Source organism: Mauremys mutica, chromosome 12, assembly GCF_020497125.1.
Source record: "Mauremys mutica isolate MM-2020 ecotype Southern chromosome 12, ASM2049712v1, whole genome shotgun sequence".
NCBI classification, from domain to species: Eukaryota; Metazoa; Chordata; order Testudines; family Geoemydidae; genus Mauremys; species Mauremys mutica.
In genome coordinates this window covers 40,585,347-40,612,151 of record NC_059083.1, presented here as the reverse complement: position 1 = coordinate 40,612,151, position 26,805 = coordinate 40,585,347, and the positions used below count along the sequence as shown (strand labels likewise).

At 51.9% G+C, this 26,805-nt stretch overlaps 2 protein-coding genes across 4 annotated transcripts in view; one reads left to right on the top strand and one right to left on the bottom strand.

Moving 5' to 3' along the window:
* Positions 1-26,805, bottom strand: part of LOC123345197 (butyrophilin subfamily 1 member A1-like) — a 651,080-nt gene that overhangs the window by 221,220 nt on the left and 403,055 nt on the right. The window lies entirely within an intron of this gene.
* Positions 11,284-25,215, top strand: LOC123345202 (erythroid membrane-associated protein-like). Of its 2 annotated transcripts, XR_006572749.1 has the most exons (4): positions 11,284-11,408; positions 14,521-14,526; positions 14,629-14,655; positions 23,559-25,215. XR_006572749.1 is itself a non-coding variant. In XM_044981910.1 (3 exons), the coding sequence occupies exons 1-3, from the start codon at positions 14,505-14,507 to the stop codon at positions 24,122-24,124; spliced, it is 615 nt and encodes a 204-aa protein (XP_044837845.1). In that variant the 5' UTR covers positions 14,411-14,504; the 3' UTR covers positions 24,125-25,215. The 2 variants fall into 2 exon arrangements, 1 of the variants encoding a protein (XP_044837845.1); XM_044981910.1 differs by lacking the exon at positions 11,284-11,408 and having other exon boundaries at positions 14,411-14,526.

Sequence of the window (26,805 nt, the reverse complement as noted above, 5' to 3'; positions counted from 1 at the left end):
AATCTTCATCCTAGAATATTAAAGGAATTGGTGAGTGAAATTGCAAGCCCGTTAGCGATAATTTTTAATGAATCTCTAAACTCGGGGGTTGTACCGTTTGACTGGAGATTAGCTAATATAGTTCCTATTTTCAAGAAGGGGAAAAAAAGTGACTCGGGTAACTACAGGCCTGTTAGTTTAACATCTGTAGTATGTAAAGTCATGGAAAAAATATTAAAGGAGAGAGTAGTTACGGACCTTGAGGTCAATGGCGATTGGAACAAATTACAACATGGTTTTACGAAAGGTAGATCGTGCCAAACCAACCTGATCTCCTTCTTTGAGAAAGTAACAGATTTTTTAGACAAGGGAAATGCAGTGGATCTAATATATCTTGATTACAGTAAGGCGTTTGATACGGTACCGCATGAAGAATTACTGGTTAAATTGGAAAAGATGGGGATCGAAATGAAAATCCAGAGGTGGATAAGGAACTGGTTAAAGGGGAGACTGCAGCGGGTCGTATTGAAAGGTGATCTGTCGGGTTGGAGGGAGGTTACCAGTGGAGTTCCTCAAGGTTCGGTTTTGGGTCCGATCTTATTCAATCTATTTATCACTGACCTTGGAACCAAAAGTAGGAGTGGGCTGATAAAGTTTGCGGATGACACGAAGTTGGGAGGTATTGCCAATTCAGAGAAGGATCGGGATATCCTCCAGGGAGATTTGGATGACCTTGTAAACTGGAGTATTAGTAATAAGATGAAATTCAATAGTGAGAAGTGTAAGGTCATGCATTTAGGGATGACTAACAGGAATTTTAGTTATAAGCTGGGGACGCACCAGTTGGAAGTAACGGAAGAGGAGAAGGACCTCGGAGTCCTGGTTGATCGCAGGATGACTATGAGTCGGCAATGTGACGTGGCCGTTAAAAAAGCTAATGCGGTCTTGGGATGCATTAGGCGAGGTATTTCTAGTAGAGATAAGGAGGTGCTAGTCCCGTTATACAAGGTGTTGGTAAGACCTCATTTGGAGTACTATGTGCAGTTTTGGTCTCCCATGTTTAAGAAGGATGAATTCAAGCTGGAACGGGTACAAAGAAGGGCCACTAGAATGATCCGAGGAATGGAAAGCCTGTCGTATGAAAGGAGACTTGAGGAGCTCGGTTTGTTTTCCTTAACCAAAAGAAGGTTGAGAGGAGATATGATTGCTCTCTTTAAATATATCAGAGGGATAAATACCAGGGAGGGAGAGGAATTATTTCAGCTCAGTACTAATGTGGACACGAGAACAAATGGATATAAATTGGCAGTCGGGAAGTTTAGGCTTGAAATTAGACGAAGGTTTCTAACCATCAGGGGAGTGAAATTCTGGAACAGCCTACCGAGGGAAACAGTGGGGGCGAAGGACCTCTCTGGCTTTAAGATTAAGCTTGATAAGTTTATGGAGGGAATGGTTTGATAGGATAACGTGATTTAGTCAATAGGTCAATAACGTGCCACCACTGGTAATTAGTACCGAGGGTCAATGTTGGGATATTGAAAGTCTTTTTCCTGAGTGTCTGGCTGGAGAGTCTTGCCCGCATGCTCGGGGTTCAGCTGATCGCCATATTTGGGCTCGGGAAGGAATTTTCCTCCAGGGTAGATTAGCAGTGGCCCTGGAGGTTTTTCGCCTTCCTCTGCAGCATGGGGCAGGGGTCGCTTGCTGAAGGAGTATCTGCTACTTGAAGTCTTTAAATCAGGATTTGGGGACTTCAACAGCTGAGTCAAGGGAGAGAATTATTTCAGGAGTGGGTGGGTCAGCTTTTGTGGCCTGCATCTTGCGGGAGGTCAGACTAGATGATCATAATGGTCCCTTCTGATCTTAAGTTCTATGATTCTATGATTCTATGAATTGCTTTCCACTCCTCTTTGCTAGCCACTGTTCTGGCTGATCACTGTGCCTCTTCACCAGTTACCCTGCCAGACAATTAGCCCTCTGCTTCTCTTCCCTGGCTACTCCGCTGGCCAATTGCTACACCAATCCACCAGGATGTTTTCAGGTCCACCCCCCCCACACACACACACACACCTAGCACAGCTCTCATAATTTCAGCTGTTAGAGTGTAGGAGCCTCACTGGCTGGTGCACACTAGGTAGTCTCTTACATCAGAGACACTGTCCCAAAGCAGGTCTAACAGTTAGACCTAGATATCAGTGATTTCAGCTCTGGGGTGTTTAACAAAACTCAATTGAGTCTAAGGGTATGTCTACACTACCAGATTAGTTCGATTTAAGTTAATTCGAATTTTTGGAATCGACCTGTATCTGCAACCGCCCTCCCCCGCCACAAAGTCCGGTGCCGCTTACCTAAAGTGGCTCCGGGGTGGCAGTGGCGCACACCAGGGCCAGGGCAGGCTCCCTTCATGCCTGCCCTGTCCCCACGCCACTCCAGGAAGTGCTGCGGCCCCTGGGGGGGGAGGAGCAGAGGGCTCTGCGTGCACACATGGAGCCCTTTGCCTCCCGGCCCGGGGGCTGCTTCTGAGAGCAGCGCCGGGCCCGCAGCACCACCAGGGGTAATCCCGCGGGCCGGATCCAAAGCCCTGAAGGGCCGGATCCGGCCCGCGGGCCATAGTTTGCCCATCCCTGCCCTAGAAGGAGCTGGTCCCAGATATCACTAGGATCAGGGAATGGGCATGACCCTAGTGATACATGGCCAAGAGTTGGCCTATGATGGAGCCAATCAGACCCTGTCCCGTATCCAGCTCAGGTCAATGCCCCATTCCCATCCTTCACTTCCCTCCCCCAGCCCCACAGTCAGAAGCTGGGGAGAGCTGGGGCTTTTCAGGGGATGGGCATAGAGGGGAGCAGACAGGGAATTGGATAAAAAAAAAAGAGACCTTCTCTCCTCTCCCCCGCAACAGCCAGATCAGACAGGAGTGTGACGGGTCCCAGGAAGCGGGGATGGCTCCTGGGGCAGACACTTAGAGCAGCTCTTTGAGGTGATGGTCAATGCGGGAGGGAAGTGAGGGATGGTCAGTGCAGGGATGTTGAGACAGATCTGTCTGTGTGTCCTGTTTGTCAGTCTGTCTGCCTCACTTTCATAGTTACAGCACAATTATATTAATATCTGGAACTGCACCATAAACACGATGGTGAAATCTCACCTCTCGCCCTTTTCTCCCTCTAGAGACTCTGCGATCTGAGATGGAGAGCGAGAAAGGTCAGTGTTTGGATCCCATCACACTAGCTGGCAGTAGAGTTATCCCCATAAATAAAATAGGGTGAAATCTCGCCATTATTAATTAATGATTGGAACAATTTCCCAAGGGCCATGGTGCATTTTCCAGCACTGGCAGTTTGTAAATCAAGATTGGATGTTTTTCTAAATGATCTGCTTTAGAAATTATTGTCGGGAAGCCCCTGGGCGTGTGTTATGCAGGGGTCAGACTAGGTGATCACAATGGTCCCTCCTGGCCTTGGAATCTATGAATTGATGCATCATCTCTCACCCTGTTCTCTCTCTAGAGACCCTGCTGTCTGAACGGGAACAAGAGAAAGGTCAGTGTCTGGGCCAGTTACAAAATTAACATTATCCCCATAAACTTGACAGGGGGAAGTCTCACCTCTTCCTCTTTTCTCCCTCTAGAGACTTTGCGATCTGAGATGGAGAGACAGAAAGGTCAGTGTCTGGACCAGTTACATCGTGGGGTTACCATTATAAACATGACAGTAAAATCTCACCACTTGCCTTTTCTCCCCCTAGAAACCCTGCAATCTGAGATGGAGAGGCAGAAAGGTCAGTGTTTGGACCAGTTACATAGTGGTGTTACCGTTATAAACACGACAGTGAAATCTCACCTCTCCCTCTTTTCTCCCTCTAGAGACCCTGCGATCTGAGATGAAGAAGCAAAAAGGTCAGTATCTGGACCAGTTACATAGTGGTGTTACTGTTATAAACACGACAGTGAAATCTCACCTCTTGCCTTTTTCTCCCCCTAGAGACCCTGCAAGCTGAGATGAAGAGGCAGAAAGGTCAGTGTCTGGGACCAATGGGATGCGTTGAAGATTTCATGTGAAGTCAGTCAAGTCAGCTCAGTCGAGCCAACTTAACTCAATTGAAAGCCACATTTACTGCCAGTGCAGTCACTGTTTAACACCTTGAGCTCAATGTTAGCAAGTGGAGTTACAGCCTGTTTGAATGAGTGACAAGGAATGTCTCTGTATTGGCACCAGAGCCCAAGCAGGGAGCTCAGGGCTGCTCACACTGACACAAAGAGGCTCTGAAGGGTGAAGGGCCCATTTGCCCTAATAAACCCCATGGGAATTACAGAAATGGCACCTTGAGCCCAGGGCCCTGAATACACCAGCCCAGCTTGGTCAGTCTCATTGCTGGAGACTGTGGGTACGTGTCCAGTGCAAAAAACCACCTGTGGCTGCGAGTCTCAGACCCTGGGTCAACTGACTGGGGCTTGTGCTGCAGGGCTAAATCTAGCAGTGTAGCCGTTCCCACTCGGGCTGGAGCCCAGGCTCTGAGACCCTCCCCCATCGCTGGGTTTCAGAACCCAGGTGCCAGCCCGAGCAGAAACTTCTACACTGCTATTTTCAGCCCTGTAGAGCGAGCGCTGCAAGCCCGAGTCACTTGCCCCAGGCTCAGACCCACTGACACAAGGTTTTTTGCAATGTAGATGAACCCAGAGAGACTTGTCCAGTGTTTGACAGGATCCCTCACCCAGACACCACCTGTGTTCTGACCCTTCCATGCCCATGTAATATGGTGGAGGGATTTTACCCTCAGTGACCACGCACACCCACGTCAGCTCCACCCTGCGGTGACTCCACACAATAGCCATACAGGTCTGATCAGTGCTGAGCAGTGTGTGTGGTTCTACATTAAATGAAACTGATTTTTAAAGGCACACAATGTTTTTCAGTTTTCCCCTCATGATCTTACTACAGGGCAGAGTTAAGGTTGTTTAGGTGCCTTAGCTGCATTTCTAGACCATAGATTTCTTTTATAATTTAACCATAATTTGTATATGCTGGGTGTAAAACACTTGGTTTGGGAATAATTAAAAGATTCCTCCTGTAATGTGTTTAACCCTTAAGTTACAAGTACGTCTCCTCAGCCTTAACTCCACATTAATGTAGTTTTTATCTGGGAATTGCATTGTGCATTATGGCCCGGATCTACAAAGAAACCCCAGACATAAGCCTCTCAAGCCCAGTTTTAGGCACCATGGTCCACAAAAGCCCACTTGGTTGAAACCCAACCCTGTAGGTGCCTAAACTTACTCGGGGCATTAACCTGTAGTGTAAAAGCTCTCTCAGTGTCTGCCTCTGGGTCTGGCTATAGACATCTGGGCACCTATCTCCCACCTGCGCCCCTGGAGACACCTAAACTGAGGGGAAGAGCATCTAGCTCACTCGTGGGGCCTGATCCAGTAGATGTGCTCAGAGGTCACCCAACAGCACACAGCATGAGGTGGGAGATGGAGAAAGTGTGAGTCTCCCATGTAACATTTAGCCCAGGGGTTAGGGTACCCACCTGGGATGTGGGTGAGTCTGGTTCAAGTTCCCCCGCTCTGCCAGATGAGGAGAAGGCATTTAAACAAGGATCTTCTACCTCTCAGGACAATGCTGGGCTGTGGGACATTCTCATGTGAGGCTCCCTCTGTCTCTTTTGTTCAAGTTGTTACATTTTAATTAAATATTAACTCAGAATCACTCTATAACACCCCTCTGCCTTTCGGCCATCTTGTGTGGAGCGTGGCCCGCACCTTACTCTGTCTCACAGACACACGGAGGTGCCTCATCTGCCTGGCTCCAGAAGAGGGCTCCTGGCTGTGGATTGCTAGCAGAGAAAGGCACCACCGTCAGGAGAGGGGCGGGGCTTAGCACAAACCCCTCTTGTCAGCCTCTCCCATTGGCTGGCTTACATGGCTTCTAACACACTGGGGTCTGTGGATCCCATTCTAAGGTGCCTGCTTCTTCCCATTCATTGTATTGGGAATTCTGAGATGTCTCTGGGGTTACATGAGTTCTCCAGGGTAAATTGCTGCAACCTGCTCACAGTGTGGGAGCCTTGTCTGTGCCCACCAGGGGAAACTCTCCCAAAGCTACTGGCTACAGGCAATACGAGGCGCTGTGCTCCGGGCTCCATGAGCCCCGCTGTGTCTCTCTGCAGGCTAGTAATTCACACCCCAGCTTTGTTACACTCGAGTGCCCAGTCCCCTGTCTCCTGCTGGACACCAGCAATGCACGCCGATCTACTGCCTCAGTGGAAGCAGTGCACCCCCACTTACTGGCTTCCCCTTGGTTCAACACACTCCTTTGCACCAGGCACTTAGACACATCTACAGTAAAACCAAACTGAAGTTTAATTAATAGAGTATCAGACGGAAACTCAAATAAAAGCAAGTGTAGATTTGGAAACATAAAGTTACAGGTATAAGAAACACAATCTATAGCCTATACTTGTTAGCAGGGCACTATCCTGTCTGACAAGGTATTTCTCACCCCCTGGTCAGTTCTACTCACAGTGGGTGCGAGAAGGCTGGTGCAGGGAATGGAGTTACGAATTTCCAGCCAATGAGGCTGAGGCTTTCGAAGCTGCCTCGAAGATCTGGATGCCTGTCCAAATTCCTGTTTGAAACCTTGTTAAAACTTTGTTTTCATGCTTTTGTTACAATCAGACATGAACGGGGCTCTTTTCCCTGTCCTAGGGTGTCCTGCAGGTGTCTTTCTGCTCCCTGAAGCTCTCCTTATCTGAGGGACTTGCTGGCCAGGCTTTTATGAGGACAAGGAGATCTTTAATCAGTCACCTGATCCCTGGTCTCAACATCAGCTGATTAGTCACAGGGTGGGGCTGGGCCCAACTCCTCTTAAAAGACCAGACACCCCGTGACACTTAGTCTCACCCATCTTCACACTTTCCATCCCCAATCCCAGTTCTCTGTCTACTTATTGCCCCTTCTGCCGTCCATCTCTAAGCTCAGTGAAAGCTCCAGCTACAATCGCTGTCTGGAGTTCCTCTCCTCCAATTCCATCCTAGACCTGCTCCAATCCGGCTTCTGTCCCCTGCACTCCCCTGAAACCGCTCTCGCCAAAGTCTCTAATGACCTTCCTGGAAAGATTCTATGGCTTCTGTGTGATCCTCATTCTCCTTGTGCTAGCTTCATGCTCCTCCTTCTGACATCATTGACAGACCACTCCTCTCCATTAAATCCTTGGCTTTCACAGCTCCCTCCTCTCCCAGTTCTCCTCCTGCCTTTCTAATCACTTCTTTGGTGTCTGTTTTGTTGAGTCGGTCTCTTCCTGTCTCCCTCTTTCAGAGAACATCTGCCCCCCAGAGCCCCGTACTTGGCCTCCTGCTCTCCTCTTTTCACACCCTGCCTCTAGTAGCTCTTACCTACATGCATAGCTTCAGATACAACCTCTGTGCCAATGTCTCTCAAACTTCTTCTCCACTAAAGACTGTTCCCACATCTCGGCCTGTCTGACATCTCCTCATCAATGTCCAGAGGGCAGCTGCACCCCTCAGAGCCCTGCTCACTTCCTAGTTTCTTCATCTCTTTGGATAACACCATGAGCCCTCTCAAGGGACTGTGGCTGCTCCCCCTCCCTCCCTGCCTCCCATCCCACACACTGGTCTGCCCTGAGCTAGGTACCAGGATCTCTGCCTCTCCAGTGGTCCAGAGATTGTAGCCCTGAGGTAGGGTGTGAGGCTTGAGCTGACTGGAAGGAGCCCAGAGCAGAGTGGGAGGCCTGGGGTCTGAGCCCTGCTCGAGGTGGCTCCTTATGGGAGGGGACCGGGGCCATTTCCCCTGCCCTGGCTGGGAGAACCATTCCATGATGTTGGTCTGGGTTGGGAGTTGGGCGGACAGAGGAGGCAGGGCAGAAAAAACTGTCCTGTATTTTTTAAATACAGTGTTGGCCACCCTAACAACACCTCCATCCGCCCAGTCACTCAGGCCAGAAATCTGGGCATCGTCTCTGACTCAACCTCTCGCTGGGCCCACATGTCCTGACCTCATCCCAGTCTCCCTGCTCCTGCGTGTATAAGACATCATAGATACAGCCTCTTGTGTCTGTTCTGACAGCCCAGGCTCTCATTCATCTCACACCTCCACTGCTGTGATCTCCTCCTGTCCAGCCTTGATGCCAGCCGTTTTGTCCCCTCAGCTGCACCCAAAGCACGGCTGCTGCTAGGCTCAGCCCTCAGGCTCATCTCTCCTGCCATCTCCACCACTTAGTTCCACTGAGAACCCCTCCAGAACAAGCTCCTTGTCTTTGCCTTTAGGTCCCTCACCAGTTAGTCCCACCTTGTCTGCGCAATTGGTGCCACCTTCCCTCTGCCAGTGATGGCAGCCTGCAGGGCCGGTTTTAGGGGTGGACGTGCTGGGCTGTCACCCTCGGCACACCTTCCATGGGGAGCCATATTGCTGCTGGGCTTTTTTTTTTCCTCTCCTGACAGCCTAGGTAGGGTGACCGGCTAACAAATGTGAAAAATCAAGCCTTTTTTTGCGGTAGGGTGTTTAGTTGCATATATAAGACAAATCCCCTAATATTGGGACGGTCCTGGTCACCCTCAGCCTGGGTCACCCACCTGTCTGCTTCTCCCTTAAACACCTCAGTGTTTTCTCCCCCTCCCACTCCATGTACCGAAAAACACCCCCTCAGTGTTAGTAAAGCTGCCTGTTGTGTATTTGGTTGTCATGGTTTTTGTTCCTATGGCAACTGAGTTAGATTATTAGGGGATGGCCCAACCAACTTCGGCCGGTTGGGTGAGCTCTGTGTTTGTAAATAAAATGGTAGTTTTGTTAGCTGTCTGCTCTCTGGCCTCAAGTGATTTCTTCCTAAACTGGCTGCCCCCAAGGATATAACACTGCCCCCTTCTCTCTTCAATCCCTCCTCCAAACCCAGCTGTGCTGTGCCCCTGGAATCTCTCCTGTCTGGCATTGGGCACCTGCTGAGCTGGGCTTTGGTTTGTTTTTATCGTTATCTCCCCCTTCCATCCCCTTCTCCCCACTTGTCTATTTCATCCCCCTGTTGTACCTGGTCTGCCATGCAGAGGGTGAGCTCCCTGGGCCAGGGACTGTCACTTTCTTAGATGCAGTTTGTGTGGACAGAAGGGGGACAGGGGGTGTGTTTTAGTTGTGGCAGGATATAATGAGGGCCTGAGAGAGAGATTGTGCTGCAGGGATGGAGAGAAAAGGGCAGATACTGGAGATAACGCTCAAGAGGCAGCAGCAGTGTTTGGAAATGGCCTGGGTGTGCACAGGGAGGAACCAAAAATAACCACAAGGCTGTGGGCACTGAGATTTGACCAGGGCGATCACTAGGGAGCCTACTGAGAGCAGTTCGAGTGGAGTAGGAAGTCAGACTGGAAGGGATCTAGGACAGCTGGAGACACAAGCAATGTTTGCAGACTGGGTTCACTCAGTTCAGAGACAAAAGGGAGGGGGGAGATGGGGCAGCAGTTAGAGGGGTGGGTGGGGAAGAGGAGGAGGTTTGTGGGTAAAGTTAGACCTGGGCATAAATATTTGCAGGGTCAGGCCTCAAAACTGTAAACTCTTTGGAGTAGGGATTGTGTCTCTTACAGTCTGGAGTGTGTGTGAACAGGTCCTAGTGCTGTGGGCAGGGCTGGATTAAGAAAGGGGCTTTAGGTGCTGTAGCCCAGGGCCCTGGGCTGCAGTCACTAAAGCCCCTCCGTGGTGCATTCTTGGCCGGCTCTGCCTGGAGGTGGGGAAGCGGCTCTGTGCACTGCTGACCCATTTCTCCCACACCCGCTCCAGGCTGGAGCCATGACAACGCTAGTGCAGGGAAGCTCCCTGTCCCAGTGCTTTGCTCGGTCCACCCCCACCGCTCCCATTGGCTGGGAATCAGGGCCAATGGGAGCTACGTGGGGTGGTTCCTGCAGGTGTCCCGCCCCCCGCACAAAGTGGGAGCACCAGGTAAGCACCCCGCCCGCCAGCCCCTTCCTGCACCCTCCCAGACCCTGCACCCTCCCAGCCCACTCCTGCACCCTACCTCCTTCCCAGACCCCTCACTCCCACCCCAGTCTGCTCCTGCACTCTAGATCCCTCCCTCCCAGACCCTGCACCCCCCAGTCCGCTCCTGCACCCTCCCTCTCTCCCAGATGCTGCACCCCCCCAGCCTGCTCTTGCACCCTAGTTCCCTCCCAGACCCTGCACCTCCACCCCAGCCTGCTCCTGGAACCTCCCTCCATCGCAGACCCCGCACTCCCACGCCCAGCCTGCTCCAGCACTCTACATCCCTTCCTCCCTCCCAGACCCCGCACCGGCAACCCCCAGCCTGCTCCTGCACCCTGCACCCTGACTCCCTCCCTCCCAGACCCAGCCTTCTCCTGCACCTTACCTCCCGCCCAACCCCCACCCCCAGCCTGCTCCCCAACAACTGCCTCCCACACACTGAACCCCTCATTTTTGGCCCAACCCTGGAGCCTAGGCCCCTCCCCCAAAATCAACTAGCCCTGGGCCCCCAGAAGAGTTAATCCAGCCCTGGCTGTGGGGCCTGTACAGGACCTAGTGCCATGGGGCTCAGGCCTGAGTATGTGCGTATAGACCTAGCACAGTGGGGCCCAACTCTGAGTGTGACCTCTAGATGCAACTGGAATGCAAATAACAATGTGTAGTGGGGCAGGAGACTGGCCCTGGGACAGGGGCGGCTCTAGGAATTTGGCCGCCCCAAGCACGCCAGTCATGTGGCTCCGGGGGACCTCTTGCAGTCATGCCTGCGGGAGGTCCGTTGGTCCCGCGGCTCTGGTGCACCTCCCGCAGGCATGACTGCGGAAGGTCCGCCGGAGTCGCCTGCCGCCCTCCCGGCAAAATGCCGCCCCACGCGCGCGCTTGGCGCGCTGGTGTCTGGAGCCGGCCCTGCCCTGGGATATGCAGGTATGACATCAGGTGGGGCTTTAAAGGTATGGTTAACAAGCCTCCAGGATTGGCCTGGAGTCTCCAGGAATTAGATCAATCTCTAATTAAAGATTATGTCATGTGATGACATCTCCAGGAATACATCCAATCAAAATTGGCAACCCTACTTAAAGTCATGTGTGTCTGTGCAGAGGACGGGGCTGAAGAGGGGCAGGTGGGGAGGGTTTTGGGGATCAATATGGGAGGGAGGGAGAGAGAGTAGTGATGTAGAGCCAGGAAGCCCTGCTCTCTGGTCCAGGTTTACCTGTGCAGTGTCTGAGGTGTATAACATAGTACATGTAACAGCTGGGGCAGGACAGGTTGGGTCCCTGCCTCCATAAGAAGCCGGCTCCTGTGCTGTGCTCTGCCTAGTGTCTTATGGACAAATCTTGCAAAACATTCGTATCAGCAGTGAGGGAGATGTTGCTTTTTGCTGGACTATTTCCCATTAAGTTTTGAGACTCAGCGTTAACTCAGGATGTCTTTGACTTTCCAGGGGAATACGAGGCAGTGAAAGGTATGTGTGTTTTTACTAGTTTTGATTATGCTTTAAATTGGAAAGGAATATTCAGAGCTGTGTGTGCAAAGAAATGTTAGAGTAAAAATTAATGTGTTACTGTTACAGGTAAAGTATATGACAATGGGAAATCCAGATATTACCCAGAAATAATGGATGGAAAATTTGTGGCATTGAAATATGAATATTAACTACCATTGCCAATGACACAAAACCATTCACCCTTGCCCCATCCTCTGCCCTGCCTCTTCCCCTAGGCCCAGCGCCTTCTCTGAGGCCCTGCCCCCACTCACTCCATCTCCCCTCCCTCTGATGCTCACTGCCCCCCACCCTCACTCATTTTCACTGGGCTGGGGAAAGGGTTTGGGGTGCGGGAGAGGGTGATGGCTCTGGCTGGGGTGTGGGCTTTGGGGTGGGACCAGAAATGAGGGGTTCACGGTGTGGGAGGGGACTCTGGGCTGGGGCAGGGGTATAGGAGGGGATGAAGGCTCCAGCTGGGGGTGTGGGCTCTGGGGTGGGGCCAGGGATGAGGGGTTCACGGTGTGGGAGGGGGCTCTGGGCTGGGGCAGGGGTGTAGGAGGGGATGAAGGCTCCAGATGGGGGTGTGGGCTCTGGGGTGGGGCCAGAGATGAGGGGTTTGGGGTGCAGGATGGGGTCCAGGCTGGAGCCGAAGGGGTTGAAGTGTGGAAGTCGGCTCAAGGCTGGAGCTGGGGTTTGGGGTGCGGGAGGGGGTGTGGGCTCCAGGAGGGAGTTTGGGTGCTGGTGGGAGCTCAGGCCTGGGGCAGCAGTTTGGGGTGTGGGCTCTGGGAGGGAGTTAGGGTGCACCAGAGGGTTCTGACCTGGGGCAGGGGGTTGGGATGCTAGAGAGGGTTTGGGGCGGACTCCAACCTGGCAGCGCTTACCTCAAGTGGCTCCCAGTCAGCGGGGCTCCATGCCTGTCCTGGCTCTGGGTAGCTCCTGGAAGCAGCCAGTATGTCTGGCTCCTAGGCCCAGGGTCGGCCAGGTGCCTCAGCACCCGCAGGCACTTCCCCCATAGCTCAAACTGGCCCTGGTTCCTGGCCAATGGGAGCTGTGGAGCTGTCACTCAGGGTAGGGGCAGTGCTCAGAGCTTCCCTGATCACCCCTGCGCCTAGGGGCCGTGGGGACAAGCTGGCTGCTTCCAGGAGTCACACGGAGCAAGGGCAGGCAGGGAGCCTGCCTTAGCCCCTCTGCACCTCCGACTGGCCTGGTCAGCAGTGCAGACTGGAGCCGCCAGGGTCCCTTTTCGACCAGATGTTCCAGTCAAAAACCGGACACCTGACAACCCTAATATTAATAGTTTTATTTTTCACATTCAGCCTTGGAAATACAGTCTTAAACACAAACAAACAAACAAACTTCACTTACTGACACCAGAGACACCCTGTAACAAGAACAATAATTAGTTTACATGAATAGGGCCCTGTCAAGGTTCCTTCCCCACTCTGAACTCTAGGTTACAGATGTAGGGACCTGCATGAGAACCTCTAAGCTTAATTACCAGCTTAGATCTGGTTTTGCTGCCACCACTCCCAAGTACTAACTCCCTTCCCTGGATAGTCTTGAGAGACATCTTCACCAAGTTCCTGGTGAACACCGATCCATCACAAGGAGAATTTAACCATCCCCCCTCCTTTCCCCCACCAATTCCTGGTGAGTCCAGATCCACTCCCCTTGGATCTTAAAACAGGGAAAAATCAATCAGGTTCTTAAAAAGAAGTCTTTTAATTAAAGAAAGAAAGGTAAAAATCATCTCTGTAAAATCAGGATGGAAAATAACTTTACAGGGTAATCAGATTCATAGAGCCCAGAGGAACCCCCTCTAGCCTTAGGTTCAAAGTTACAGCAAACAGAGGTAAATCATCTTAGCCAAAAGGAACATTTACAAGTTGAGAAAACAAAGATAAAACTAACACGCCTTGCCTGGCTGTTACTTATGAGTTTGAAACATGAGAGATTTGTCCAGAAAGATTTGGAGAGCCTGGATTGATGTCTGGTCCCTCTTAGTCCCAAGAGCGAGCAAAACCCAAAACAAAGAGCACAAACAAAAGCCTTCCCCCCACCAAGATTTGAAAGTATCTTGTCCCCTTATTGATCCTTTGGGTCAGTTGTCAGCCAGGTTACCTGAGCTTCTTAACCCATTACAGGTAAAAGGATTTTGGTGTCTCTGGCCAGGAGGGATTTTATAGTATTGTACACAGGAGGGCTTTATAGTTATTACAGGCCCACCCTGTGAACTCTCCATGGATGTTTTCCCGCACACATAGGTTTCCTTGAAGCAGGATCGGGCCCTCTGAGCCCTATTGGTTTCCACACATCACACACAGCAGTTGTAGATTCAGGTACATGGGTCTGATCCCACTGAAGATGGCAGGAGTTGCAGGCCCTCAGAACCCCTTGGGGTCACCAGCATCACCCAGAGGATGGAGACACTTATGAAGGAAGAGTTCTCTGAGCTGCAGGCCAAGGTTCTCTGCTGGGACAGGGCCTGCTTGGGGTGGGGAGCAGGGGCTGGTTATGGCTCCCTAGTTCTCAGGCTGCCCCAGGGGCTGCTCTGATTCACTCCAGCTGGCTGTGGTCCCTGAGAATTGGTGATGTGCCCTGCCCTGCCCCAGCACACACCCACCCAGCCCTTCAGTCCCAGTCCTGACACGCCCCCTACACCAGGATAAGGGGCCAATTGGCACAGGAGCCAGTTACACTGTTTTACCCCGGCTGTGCTCTCCCTACGCCAGGGAATTCTCTGATGTCCAGGGCCTGGTCCCAGCAAGTCTGCACCATCCCAGCACACAGTGACCAGAGCAGGGAGAGAACTGGGCCTGTTATCTGCCCCCCTGACTCACATGAGGTGCACAGGTGCAGCCCTATTGATTTCTTGGGGGAGGTTTTGTGGGATCAGGTGCGATAAAGGAGAAGCCCTAACTACTGATTAGGAGCCCAATCCTGCTGTCCTTACTCAGGCAAAATTCCCACTGAGGCCAATGTGATGTGGGTTTAGAACTGGGCACTTTTATTACTGAGAATCTCTCCTATTGATTCATTTCTGTTCTTTTTTCCCTTTTCTCCCCTCTCATTCCCATGGACCCTCTGGCAGAACTGGGTAAGTTCCGTGTCATTTGTTTTTCACAGTGTGACTTGTTGAGTCTGTGACTTGCTGAGTCTGCATTTCGTTTGTGTAAATTCTCATGTCTGATTATTTCAGGACTCGCCAGAGCCCGAGGATATGCAGGTAACTAACACTGATACTGCTGCTGTCACTGTCAGACCCATTCCCCTGGGATACTCGGTCCCTGTGCAGTCCTCTTACAGCTCTCACAGGAACTAAGGGGTCGGGCAAAATAGAGAATACCGAGGCCACCCACCCACACAGATACACATGGTACCTGCTGTGAGAGGGAAGCTGGTGCCACAGGCAATTGTTTAACTGCTCTCTGTGGCTATGTTATAGCCTCTAGTCAATTAATTATTTATTTCACTGCTCACCATTTTTTGGCAGAAACATCCAGCCGATGAGCTTATCCAGCCCTGCTGGATGCAGTGGCAGAGAGTGGGTGGAGGGCAGAGGGGCAGCTGGTGGCTCTAGAAGGGTTGCTGGGGTGAGGAACAAGGCATTCAAACCTCCTCTCCCCACACTGAGGGCTTGTCGGCCTGGGGAATTCACAGGGAAGAGCCCAGCATGGCTAGTGTGGAATCGCTGTTCTGCACCATAATAGTGAGGGTGTGAATTTAAAGCTATTCCACACTAACTCCCCCTGTGGACACTATTATTCTGCACTCAGTCTGCAGTAGGGGGTGAGGGCACTCAGTTCCAATGGGGATTAACCCAAAGCAGACAAGGGCACTCTTAGCATGGAATCAGAGTGTCCGCACAGGCAGTCAGTGCTGACTAGCTGTTCTGCACTAGCTATTCAGGGCTTTTCCCTGTGTAGACAAACCCTTAAAGTTACTTCCAAGGGAAAGAGGAGAAGCATCCCCTCCCCTCCACTCCCCTGGACCACAAGCCCTGACTGTCCCTTGCTCGGCTGTCCACACTCCAGCTCCCCCATGACAACTCCACACCTGAGGTGCAGGCTTCAACAGGAACATCTGCAGCACCTGGGAAATCTGAGGGCAGCATAAAACAAATAGAATTTCTTATTGAGTTAAAGGCTGGATTCTGCCACCCCAGTGCAGTGGGACTCGAGGGGCTGCCCAGTGTGAGTCAATGTGGCACAATCTGACCCTGAACACACTGATACTATTTGCAGTGCAGGACGGCCCCGAGTTTCCAGCCATGCTCAGGGCCCTAGTGCTGGGAGCTGTAAAACACATAACAGACCATCCCTGCCCCAAAGAGCTTCCAGTCTGAACAGACCAGACGGACACAGGGTGGGGGAAGGAAGGACGATTATCATGGGTGGCACGAGCCCCCTTCGGGGAAGCTAGCCACGCAGCCCAGCCCCTTCTTCCTAAGGCCCCGCCTCCCCAACCCCCGTCTGCTGGAGCCCCATATATCAGCTCCCCTATGTCAACCAGTGGCCTGAATGCACCCCCCCACCTTATCCTCCAGCAGCCAGAGGAGTCCTGGCCAAACTGTTCTGAGTCACTGGCCTGCACCAGCACCATACCACCCCCAGTGCCAGATCACCAGCTGGCCTCAGCACCGCCCCCAGCACCAGGTTTCTAGACTCTGGCCAGAGGCAAAGCTGAGCTCCCGCTGGCCTGGGCAATGGCTTGGGGGAGAGCGCGGAACATAGGCGGGGCCAGAGCCTGGCCTGTTTTACCCATCGCCCATGACGATTATCCCCATTTCACAGCAGGGGAATTGAAACACAGAGAGACTCAGTGACTTGTCCAAGGTCACACGGGCAGCCTGTGGCGAAGCTGGGCCTAGATCTGCTGGTTCCTAGGACAGCACTTTAACTATGGAGGGAGTTCGTTCCGGGTATAGGGGGAGCTGGTGGGAGAAGGGAACAAAGTGAGCATGAGGGTGAGTGGGGCTGGTAGTGGGGGAGCAGCAGGGAGTGAGGGGCGAGCAGGGCAGAGCCTGGGAGGGGAGCACAAGGAGTGGAGCCAGTGAAGGGGTTGGCAGTGGGTGTGAGGCATCCAGGGTGGTGAGGAGGAGGAGTTGAGTGACAATGATCAGAACAGAAGTGCAGGGCAAGGTAAGAGTCAGGGAGGCCAGATGCTCTTTCCAGGCACCAACCTAGGCTCAGCCTCTGGTTCATTTAATCCCTGCTCCCCTCCCCACCTCTGCTCCTCTGCCCCCTCGCTGCCCCAACACAGTGCAGTCTGTGTCCACTGGGCCTGGTCACAGATGGGTTGGGGCCATTTCATGTCCCTGAGCCTGTAGGGATCCTGAGCCTCCCATCATCACCCCCTTCTCACACTCCCTCAGCTGGCTCAGGGTGGCCCTGCAAACACCATGCCTTAGTTTACTCTCTTCACACTCCTTACATTACTCCACACAGTCCAAAAGGTCTGAGACAAACGTCCCCTGCTGCGGTCTGTTTTCAGTCCATATAAACCCCAAAATAAAATATTTTCCTTTGCTCTGCTCCAGCCCTGGCTCTCACTCCAGCTCCTCACTCTCCTCGAGTGTCAGCCATTGTCAGTCCCTCCATTCCCAGAGCTGGACTTGGTTCTTTCTTCCTCATGGAATCAGGAGCTCCCAGAGCTGGGTTCAGGTCAGGCTGCACCTTTATTCCCTGCAACTCTCAGCTTTAGGGCACTGTCCTGCTGTAGGGCGTCACTGTCACCTCTGGGGGCTCTTCTCCCTCAGGGGAGCCCCTCTCTCTGGGGGCATTCCCTCCTGGCTCCTTGCTCTGTGAGCTCTCCTGGGATCCCTTCTCCTCAGCAGCTTCCTGTCTCTAGGACCCTTCAGCTGAGCCCTGGTAACCCTTTATCAGGATCATTAGCTGTTTAGCTGCCAACCAGCCACCTAGAGATTTAATTACTTCCAGGTGGGGCTGGTTTGGCTGGTTCTCCTTTATAGGAACCTGTCATAGGTAGGCTGGTCCCTGACTCCCCTTAAAGGGCCAGCCCCCCGTGACATCTCTTCCCCCCACAGAGCCAGACTGTACCCAAAGGAAGGCTTGACCATGGCTCACACTTGGTTATTGTCTGCACCCAGAGGGGTACTTCCTGCCCTGCTGCCACAAGGAAATCTGCAAGGCCCTTGGCCATATTTTTATTCTCCTCACTGAAGTACTAAGAGACCAGGAGTTGTGTCCCCAACGTTTTGTGTAACTCATGTGACAGGCAAAATCCTCCATAGTCTACATTGTGGCGTAGTTCAGAACTTGTCCCCCCTGTAAGGGCATGTCTACACTGCAAACTTAAGTCAACCTATGTTAGGTTGCCTTACAGCCACGGCAGTAATTACTGGGGTGCAGTGATGACAACCAGTTCCCTCCTCCTCACCTCACGAGGGGGTTGTGCCCCCCTCGGGGGGTCGTGATCCATCCAACCCCCCATGTTCCTTGACACCCCCCCCGGGACCCCTGACCAATCCCCCCTTTCCCTGTCCCCTGACTGCCCCTTGCAGCCCCATCCAACCCCTTCTCTCATTCTTGATGGTCCCCTGGGACCACTGCCCCATCCAACCACCCCTTCTCTCTGTCCCTGACTTCCCCCACCACCTCATCCAACCCCTGCTCCTTCCTGATTGCCCCTCGGGACCCTTGCCCCCATTCAATCCCCCGTTCCCTGCCCTCTGACCGCCCTGACCCCTATCCACCCCCCCACAACCCACCGAACACCCCCTCCCTGCTCCCTTACCACACTGCCTGGGACCGGGACCAGGTCCGCTCCGCTGGGACCTCGACCGGCACCGCGGGGCCCGATTCCCTGGGCCGGGCTGAAGCCGCTTGGCCAGGGCCGGAGCCGCGGGGCCCAATTCCCCGGGCCGGAGCCACTCGGCCGGCACCGGGCCTGGAGCCACGGGGCCCGAATCCCTGGGCCGGGCTGGGCCAGAGTCACTCTGCCAGCACCGGGGCTGGAGCCATGGGGCCCGAATCCCCGGGCCAGGCCGGAGCTGTTCGGCGGGCACGGGGCTGCAGCCACGGGGCCTGACTCCCCGGGCCGGGCCGAGTCCGAGACGCTCAGCTGGGACCAGCCCGAGCCAGTGCTTGGCCGGGGTGCTTGGCCGGGGCCAGGTGGACCGGACTGGGCCGCGCGCACCGTCCCGCCCCCTCCCGCGCCCGGCTTACCTGCCTGCTGCTTGTTTCAGGCTTCCCGCAAACATTTAATTCGCAGTAAGCAGGGGAAGGGGAGGAGAAGGAGGGCGGAGCAATCAGGGGAGAGGGGGAGGTGAGCTGGGGCCGGGGGCCGGGTGGACAGTTGCCCGAGCCTTTGTTAAATTTAAAAGCTTTTTTAGAACCGGTTGTCCTGGAACAACCGGTTCTAAAAAGGCTTCTAAATTTAACAACCAGTTCTTGCGAACCGGTGCAAACTGACTGGAGCTCACCACTGCTGGGGTGGCTGTTGTCCACTCTGCCCTCCTTCTCTCAGCTGTGCCCAGCTCCCCACCAGGAGCCCAGCTGTCCCACAGGGATCTCAGGCAGCCACCCAGGCATCTCGCTCACCTCCCTTAACAGGGAGCTAGGATGGAGGGCAGCCCGGCTTCAGCTGAAGCCCACCATGGGACGGGACTTTCTTGTTAATTTCCCAGCTCCAGCATGAAGCCGGGAAATTAATGACAGCCAACAGCTGACATAATAAGGCAGTGTCTACACCAACACTGCATCACCCTAACTATATTATTATTACACCAACATTAGTCCTATGTCTCTTGTGCAGGTGCAGTTATTATGTCAGTGTAGTATGGCACTTACATCAGTGGGAGCAAGGCTGTCGTGTGAGCACTGACATAAGTAGGTCAACTTAAGGTGCCTTAAGTCAGGCTGACTCTGTAGAGTAGACCAAACCCAAGTCAGGCCCTCTGGCTATAGCAGAGGTAGTCAGTAGCACTGACCTTTCACATGACTCGAATATAGAACAGTTTGATCCTCTGGGTGTTTTAGTTGCAACAACTGACTATGGTCAGCCTGTAATCCTTGAACAGTCTTCTTGTTCTCCATCCACCATCTGTAGAGTTTGCTCTGTCAATCGTTCTTTCTGAGGAATGAACTGTAGATGTTGACCGTTTCTGCTGAGCTCTCCTCTGTCAGTCTCGATCACGTACAACCTGGGCACTGGATTCCTTTTCTTTACAACAGCTAGAGCATTCCATTCTTTTTCTCCATCCAGTTTGACACAAACACGGTCACCAGGTTCTAGACCTGATAGGTTTCTGAGTGGTGTCTGGTGTAAAAGTGTTTCTAAGCAATTTTTGCCTTTTTATCTGATTTGGCCACTCTCTACATTGGGAGGGCAGTTCTGAGTTGTCTTCCCATCAGGAGTTGTGCTGCACTGTATCCAGGAGCTGCTATAGGCATTGATCTGTAACTCAGTAGAACAAAGAATGGATCTTTCTGCTGTAGAATATTCTTGCCTGTCTGTACAGCTCTTTCAGCTTCTCCATTCGCTTGTGAGTAATATGGTCTGCTAGTAATATGAGGAAGACCATATTTTATTTGGACAAATTCTGCTGCAGTGAATTGTGGTCCATGCTCTGTCACAAGTTGTTCTAGAACCCTAAAATGGGCAAAAGTGCACTTCAGTTGCTCAATAAAACTGTGGTATGTTATGTCTTTCAAGTACACTATTTCTATATACCTGGAAAAATAGTCCATGATGTCTAGGTAATGATGTCCCCTGAATTCACATAAATCTGCTGTGAGTCTCTTCCAAGGTCTCTTTTATTCAGACTAGCTCCTTCTTTGCATCACTAATTACTACTGGCCACGTCCTTTTTCCTGCAGCCTTCAACAAAGGAGCTCTGGGAGCCCATTTGGGATCTTTTTAGCTGAGCTCTGGTTCAGGCTTTGTGTTGCTCTTTCAGGCCTCTTGGGGGGAGGTCACCTGCCTCTTCCCTTCTTATTTCAGTTTCCTCTTGGATGTGTGTTTTTATGTCATTAACATGGTGGCTTTTCCTTCAGTGACCAGAATCCCCACCTCAGACAGCCCATCTTCCACCCGATGGGCCTGTACCTCTGCACCCAACACAGTGCTGACCTTGTCTCCAGCTGGCTGGTAGAGCTCGCTGCCCAGCTGCTCTGTTGTCTGGAGAGGACTCGTCTTCTCTCGCTGGCACAATTTTATCTCTTTCTGCAAGGCCTCTGGGCTCTCCTGCTTCGTATGTTTCTTCTAGCTCTTCGCGGTCCATTAGTGGGTGGGTTTGCTGGGTCGCTGTAGAGGACACGGCCACTAGTGCTGCTTCCCTTTTAGCCACCTCCTCCCTATTTGTGCCCGTCGACATCCAGCCCTTCAGTGGCTGATCAACTTGTTCCCCTAAAAAGCCTCCCAGGATACCTGTGGCATCACTGCACTTCCCTGTGTAAATGCAGCCTCCTGGTGATTTATTGCTGGGCTCTCTCTTATCACACAAACCAGAGCCCTCAGCCTGCACCTCTGCCCTCTCCTGAGCAGAGTGTTTCTAGTTCTTTAACTTCTTCCAGAAGCTGTTCTTTCTCCTGTCTTAGGATATGTTTACATTTGATCTAAGAGGTGTGATTCCCAGCTCACGTAGATGTAGCTGGCAGTGTGGCCAGGGAAGCACAGGTGGAAGCTTCAGCTACCTGCCTGAGTACAAACCGTCCCAGCCCCCCTTGGTATGTATTCAGGCAGCTGGCCCAAGCTGCTTATCCTACCCAGGCTACACTGCTTCTATTAGCATGCGAGCTTGAGCAGAGCTAGCACAGGTACGTCTACATGAGCTGGGAATCTCACCTCTCAGCTCAGTTGCAGACACCCTCTGTTTCCAGTTCTCCAACTTTCTTCCTTCTAACCGGTGTGGCAGGCTCCTGTGTCCCAGCAAACCCTGCTCTAGTTTCCCAGCCACACCACTCACATCCTGCAGCCCTTTCTGGGCCCCTCCTTCGCAAGGCCTAGGGCTTGTTCAAGCCCTTTCAGTTTTGGCTCCTGGGTAACTTTCCTCTTGCATGGCTCATTTTCTACCTTGGCTGCCTTGAGACTGTTCCCCATCTCCCTGTTGCTTTGCTTCTCCCTTGGCTGAACTATTCCGGTCTCCAGGTGCTGCTTCTCCTCTAGGGCCAGGGCTCCTTGACCAGGGGTATTGGCAATTCCAACTGCCACTTCCTCCCTGTGGGGTGGTGCCTGGTGCTTGGTACATTCAGCAGCTGTGAGTTTCTCCTGCATTTCAAATTTCAGTAAAATGATTGGTTAAGGTATAGGTAAGCAGAACTCAAGTTTTACTATATAGTCTGCAGTCAATCAGGAAGTAGGGGGCATGGGAACGGGGACTGGGGATGGGGGAATTGAAATCATGTTTTGCTAATGGGGGGATGGGAACAGGGAATGGGAACAGGGACACAGGCAAGGCTCTGTGATGTCAGAGCTGGGAAGGGAGACACTGAGGAAGGAAACTGGAATCATGCTTGCTGGAAGTTCACCCCAATAAACATTGAATTGTTTGCGCCTTTGGACTTTGGGTATTGTCGCTCTCTGTTCATGCAAGAGGACCAGGGAAGTGAGAGGGTGAAGGAATAAACCCCCTAACAGTCCCTGCCCTTTCCTTTGTCCCCTCTGCCTGCCTGGAACAAGTCCCTTCCCTCGCCCTCTTTGGGCCTCCTAGTGTATGCCCTTCCCCTCCCCCCATCTCTGTCCCCCTGGTGCCCACCCCTCCTCCCCCTCCCCTTGTCCTAACATCTGGGTACCTCTCCTCTATCTCCCTCAGCCCCCCTAGGGCCCACCTTTCTCCATCCCCCACTCCCCTGTTGTCCTCTGGGGTCTACCCCACACCTTGCCCCCATGTCCCTCTGTCACCCACCCTACTTCTCACCCCTCTTTCTAGCCTTGTCATCTGCATCTTCCCACCCGCTTTTACTCTGGTGCCAGCCCCTCCTTCTACTCCCCTCTGCCTCCCTGGCGCCTGCCCCTCTGTTCACCCCTTGTGTCCCCTGGTGCGAGCCCCTTCCCTTCCCCCTCTGTGCCCTAGTGCCACCTGCCCCTTCTCCTGCCAGCCCTTTGGCCCCTGGTGACCACTCTTCCCCTCATCTCTGTTTCCCTTGGCACTTGTCCTGCCCCTCACTCATGCTCTATGGCCCTGGTCCCTGCCCCTCCTCTTCCTCCTTAACCCCCCCCCCCAGTGCCCACCCCTCCCATCACCCCTCTCTGCCCTCAGTACATGGTCTTCTACTCACCCACCCACACAGACCCCTGGCACCTGCTTCTCCTCCGTCCCTCCACCCACTGGTTACTGCCTCTGCCCTAGCCAGCCCCTGTCCCTGGGATCCTGCCTCACTCTGTCCCCTGTTGCCTCCCAATCACTTCCCTCCATGGTCCTGGCACCTGCCCCACTGCTCATCCCCTCCACCCCCTGGCACCTGTCCCTCTCCTTGATTCCCTCTGCCCCATTGGAGCCCTCCCCTTCCCTTGCTTTCCTGTGCCCCCTGGGGTCTGTCCCCTTCTTCTCCCCTGGTGCCCAACCCTCTCCTCACCCCCTGCAGCCCCCTGGAACCTGCCCCCCTTCACTCCCCTCTGTCCTCCTGGTGTCCACTCCCATTGCCCTTGTGCCTGCCCTTCCCCTCTACCCCTCCACCCCCACTGCCCTGTCACCTGCCCCTCCCCTTTTGTGTTCCAGTACCAACCTGTCCCCTCCCCTCCCACCCCCACTAACACCTTCCAACCGATCCCCAGCTTCCCCTGCCCTTTCCCCATCATTGTCTCCTCACAGGCAGACGGGCCCTGACCAGGGGCGGCTCTAGCAATTTCGCTGCCCCAAGCAGGGCGGCACGCCGCGGGGGGCACTCTGCTGGTCGCCGGTCCCGCGGCTCCGGTGGACCTCCCGCATGCCTGCGGGAGATCCACCGGAGCCACCTGCCGCCCTCCTGGTGACTGGCAGAGCACCCCCTGCGGCATGCCGCCCCAAGCACGCGCTTGGCGCGCTGGGGCCTGGAGCCGCCCCTGGCCCTGACTCCCCTCAGGCAACAACCCCCGCCCCCAGTGATTAATGGGGATGCAGGTTAATTTTCCTTTGATCCCAGTGACAAGTCCCTGCCCCCGACACTGACTCTGTGACTTTCTCCCCAGTGGACGTGACTCTGGATCCAGACACGGTTCATCCTGAACTCGTCCTGTCTGAGGATCGGAAACGTGTGAGATGCGGAGACACACACCAGGATCTGTCCGACAACCCTGAGAGATTTGATACTTGTCTGTGTGTCCTGGGTGCTGAGGGGTTCACAGGCGGGAGGTGTTACTGGGAGGTGGAGGTGGGAGACAAGACAGGGTGGTCTCTGGGAGTTTGTAGGGAAACTGTGAGCAGGAAGGGGAGGGTCACACTCACACCTGGGAATGGATACTGGGCCGTGCAGCGGTTTGGTGGGAGATACGAGGCCTGCACTTCTCCCCCGACCCCCCTTCCCATGAACATCAGGCCCAGCCGGGTGGGGATTTTCCTGGACTATGAGGCGGGCGAGGTCTCGTTTTACAATGTGACTGACAGGTCCCATCTCTTCACTTTCACTGACACCTTCTCCGGGACGCTCCACCCTTATTTAAATCCTGTTTGCAATACTTGGGGTAAAAATGTGGCTCCCCTGATAATCTGCCCGGTCCCAGCTCAGGCTGGAGGGAATCTCAGTCATGGACAGTGACCTCGCGGCAGAGACTGGCCCCTCCCAGCGCTGCTGCTTTTCCCACCCCCCAGTGGTGGGAGCTAGTTACTGCAGGTAACTGGACGTTTTGTGCTGACCGGATGCAGCCAGTTTCCCTTTTCAACTGGAGGTTCCAGTAAAAAGCCAGACACCTGGCAACCCCAGCCCAGGCTGGGTGAATGGGACCCACTTGCTGGAAGGAGCCAGACAGTTTTCCCCCTCCCCCTGTGTTTGCTCCACCCCTGGCACAGGGTGATGCTGGTAAGAAATACTGCCAGACAGCTGGTGGTTTTTGCTGCCCTCACCTTTCCCTGTCCCCTGCCCCAGGTGTATCAGAAGGAGGTGGACGGGGGTCATTCACTCCTGTCCGAATTTTCTACCTCTGTGAAATATCAATGTAAAATATGAAAAAAATAATTCTAATGTTATTTTTGTAATGAGGTGAAAATACAAGAACACTTTCATTTACATTTCAGTATTTCAAAAACAAGCATCCAAACATATTTTTAGAAATGGAATTATTTACATTTATTCTTTTATTGTTCCCTCAAATCTATATTGAAGTTTAACTTCTCTACATAGCATCATTTGTAGTTCAACTGTGGAATTTCAAGAAATCCAAAATACTTATCTTAACAAAATTAATTATTATCAGATTGGGTTGGTCAGTTACAATGTACATCACAACTACACACATGTGCAGCTGTGTTCTCTCTCTCTCCCTCTCTTTATTGTCTTGACTGGTTCTCTGTGAAAGACAGGACACATACACCCACCTCCTGCATTACATCTTTGAAAAATAATAGGTGAAAAAATGATAAAATTAATTAAGCAATATATTTAAATTAACTCACACAAAATTATATAATATTCTTTGAACTTCTCATGTGATTTTAAACTTTCTAGCTGCATATAATCAGTAATCAATCTATGACCCTTCCTTTTTTGTTCTCACATCAGTTAACAAAACACGGTCCCCAACATAAGAACATAAGAATGGCCGTATCGGGTCAGACCAAAGGTTCATCTAGTCCAATATCTGTCTACCAACAGTGGCCAATGCCAGGTGCCCCAGAGGGAGTGAACCTAACTGGCAATGATCAAGTGATCTCTCTCCTGCCATCCCTCGCCATCCTCTGACAAACAGAGGCTAGGGACACCACTCCTTACCCATCCTGACTAATAGCCATTTATGGACTTAACCACCATGAATTTATCCAGTTCTTTTTTAAACACTGTTATAGTCCTAGCCTTCACAATCTCCTCAGGTAAGGAGTTCCACAAGTTGACTGTGCGCTGCGTGAAGAACTTCCTTTTATTTTGTTAAACCTGTTGCCTATTAATTTCATTTGGTGACCCCTAGTTCTTGTATTATGGGAATAAGTAAATAACTTTTCCTTATCCACTTTCTCCACATCACTCATGATTTTATATACCTCTATCATATCCCCCCTTAGTCTCCTCTTTTCCAACCTCAAATGCTCTTCCTATATATAGAAATCTCTTCTACAGTATCCATTTTTTTAGTTTATTTTTCTTTAGAAATATTATTTGCAGCCAATGTACTGTCAGTGTCCACCATGGATTTCATTGTACTGCCAGGCTCTTCATGTTCTTGGTTATAAGGACAAGTGTAGTTTGTAAAGAAATAGAGAAGGGGTTGTATTCCTTTACTGAATCATCACAAATTAACTTAATTGTATTAAAGATGGTGGCACTTAAAGACACATAATAATAAATTTGGTGAAGCTTTATTGGGAAACTTTTCTTCTAGGCAATAAATCAGTCGAAAAGGTGATATTTTTGTTGTCATGCAAAGTCCAAAGAAAATAAAGTTGCTCCAGGAAATTCATCACAATTCCTCTGGGTTCTGTCCACCACCTTTGGGAATGCTCTGTTAAAATAGTGACTGGTTGGTCTAATTTCTTCAAATTAGCGACTGAACCTAATTTCTTGAAGAGCTAGCTGAGCAGATTATGAGGGGAGGCACATCACATGGCATTGCTAGGACTACTTTCTGTTTAAAAAGTGATGCGTTATGAACATTTTCAAAGTAATAATTCAATTTTGAAGATTACTTCACAATATGCCATTCATGTCAGAGTGCCCTAAACTTACCTTGATTATTTGAAAATAAACACCCTAAAATTATCTTTGGATTCATTTGTGTTTTTATCCAGTTTGTTGGTGTCTAGGTGGCATGGGCTGCTGAAGCTATGTGTTTTTCCTAGTTTTGAACACAGGGAAATTTTAATCTGAAAATAGATAATTTTTCCCTAAAATTTCCTTCAGAATATCTGCGATCCTTTCCCTATTTCTCACTGAATGATGTGTAATTCCTGTGGTTTCTTATCCAATCTTATTGTGTTATTACATTGGGAAAATAAGTTGGCAAATAGGTTAATATACAACATGGTTTTTACTATCTGACAAGACATAAAAATGTGTTGTCACTCACAATTTACAGCTTGAAGAGTCATGAAGCAATTGCCGACAATGTTCATTTTTAAATGTCTAACTATGAATGGGTCCCCCATCAGTTCCTGCAACCCCTGGCTGGCAGACCTCTGTGTGAATTAAGCAGCCTCCAGTCTTCCAGGGCACCTCCACCAAGTGTCTTTATTACTGTTTATGGTGCATCACAACATAGCAGCAGTTACGTGGAGGCCCCTTCCTGCTCC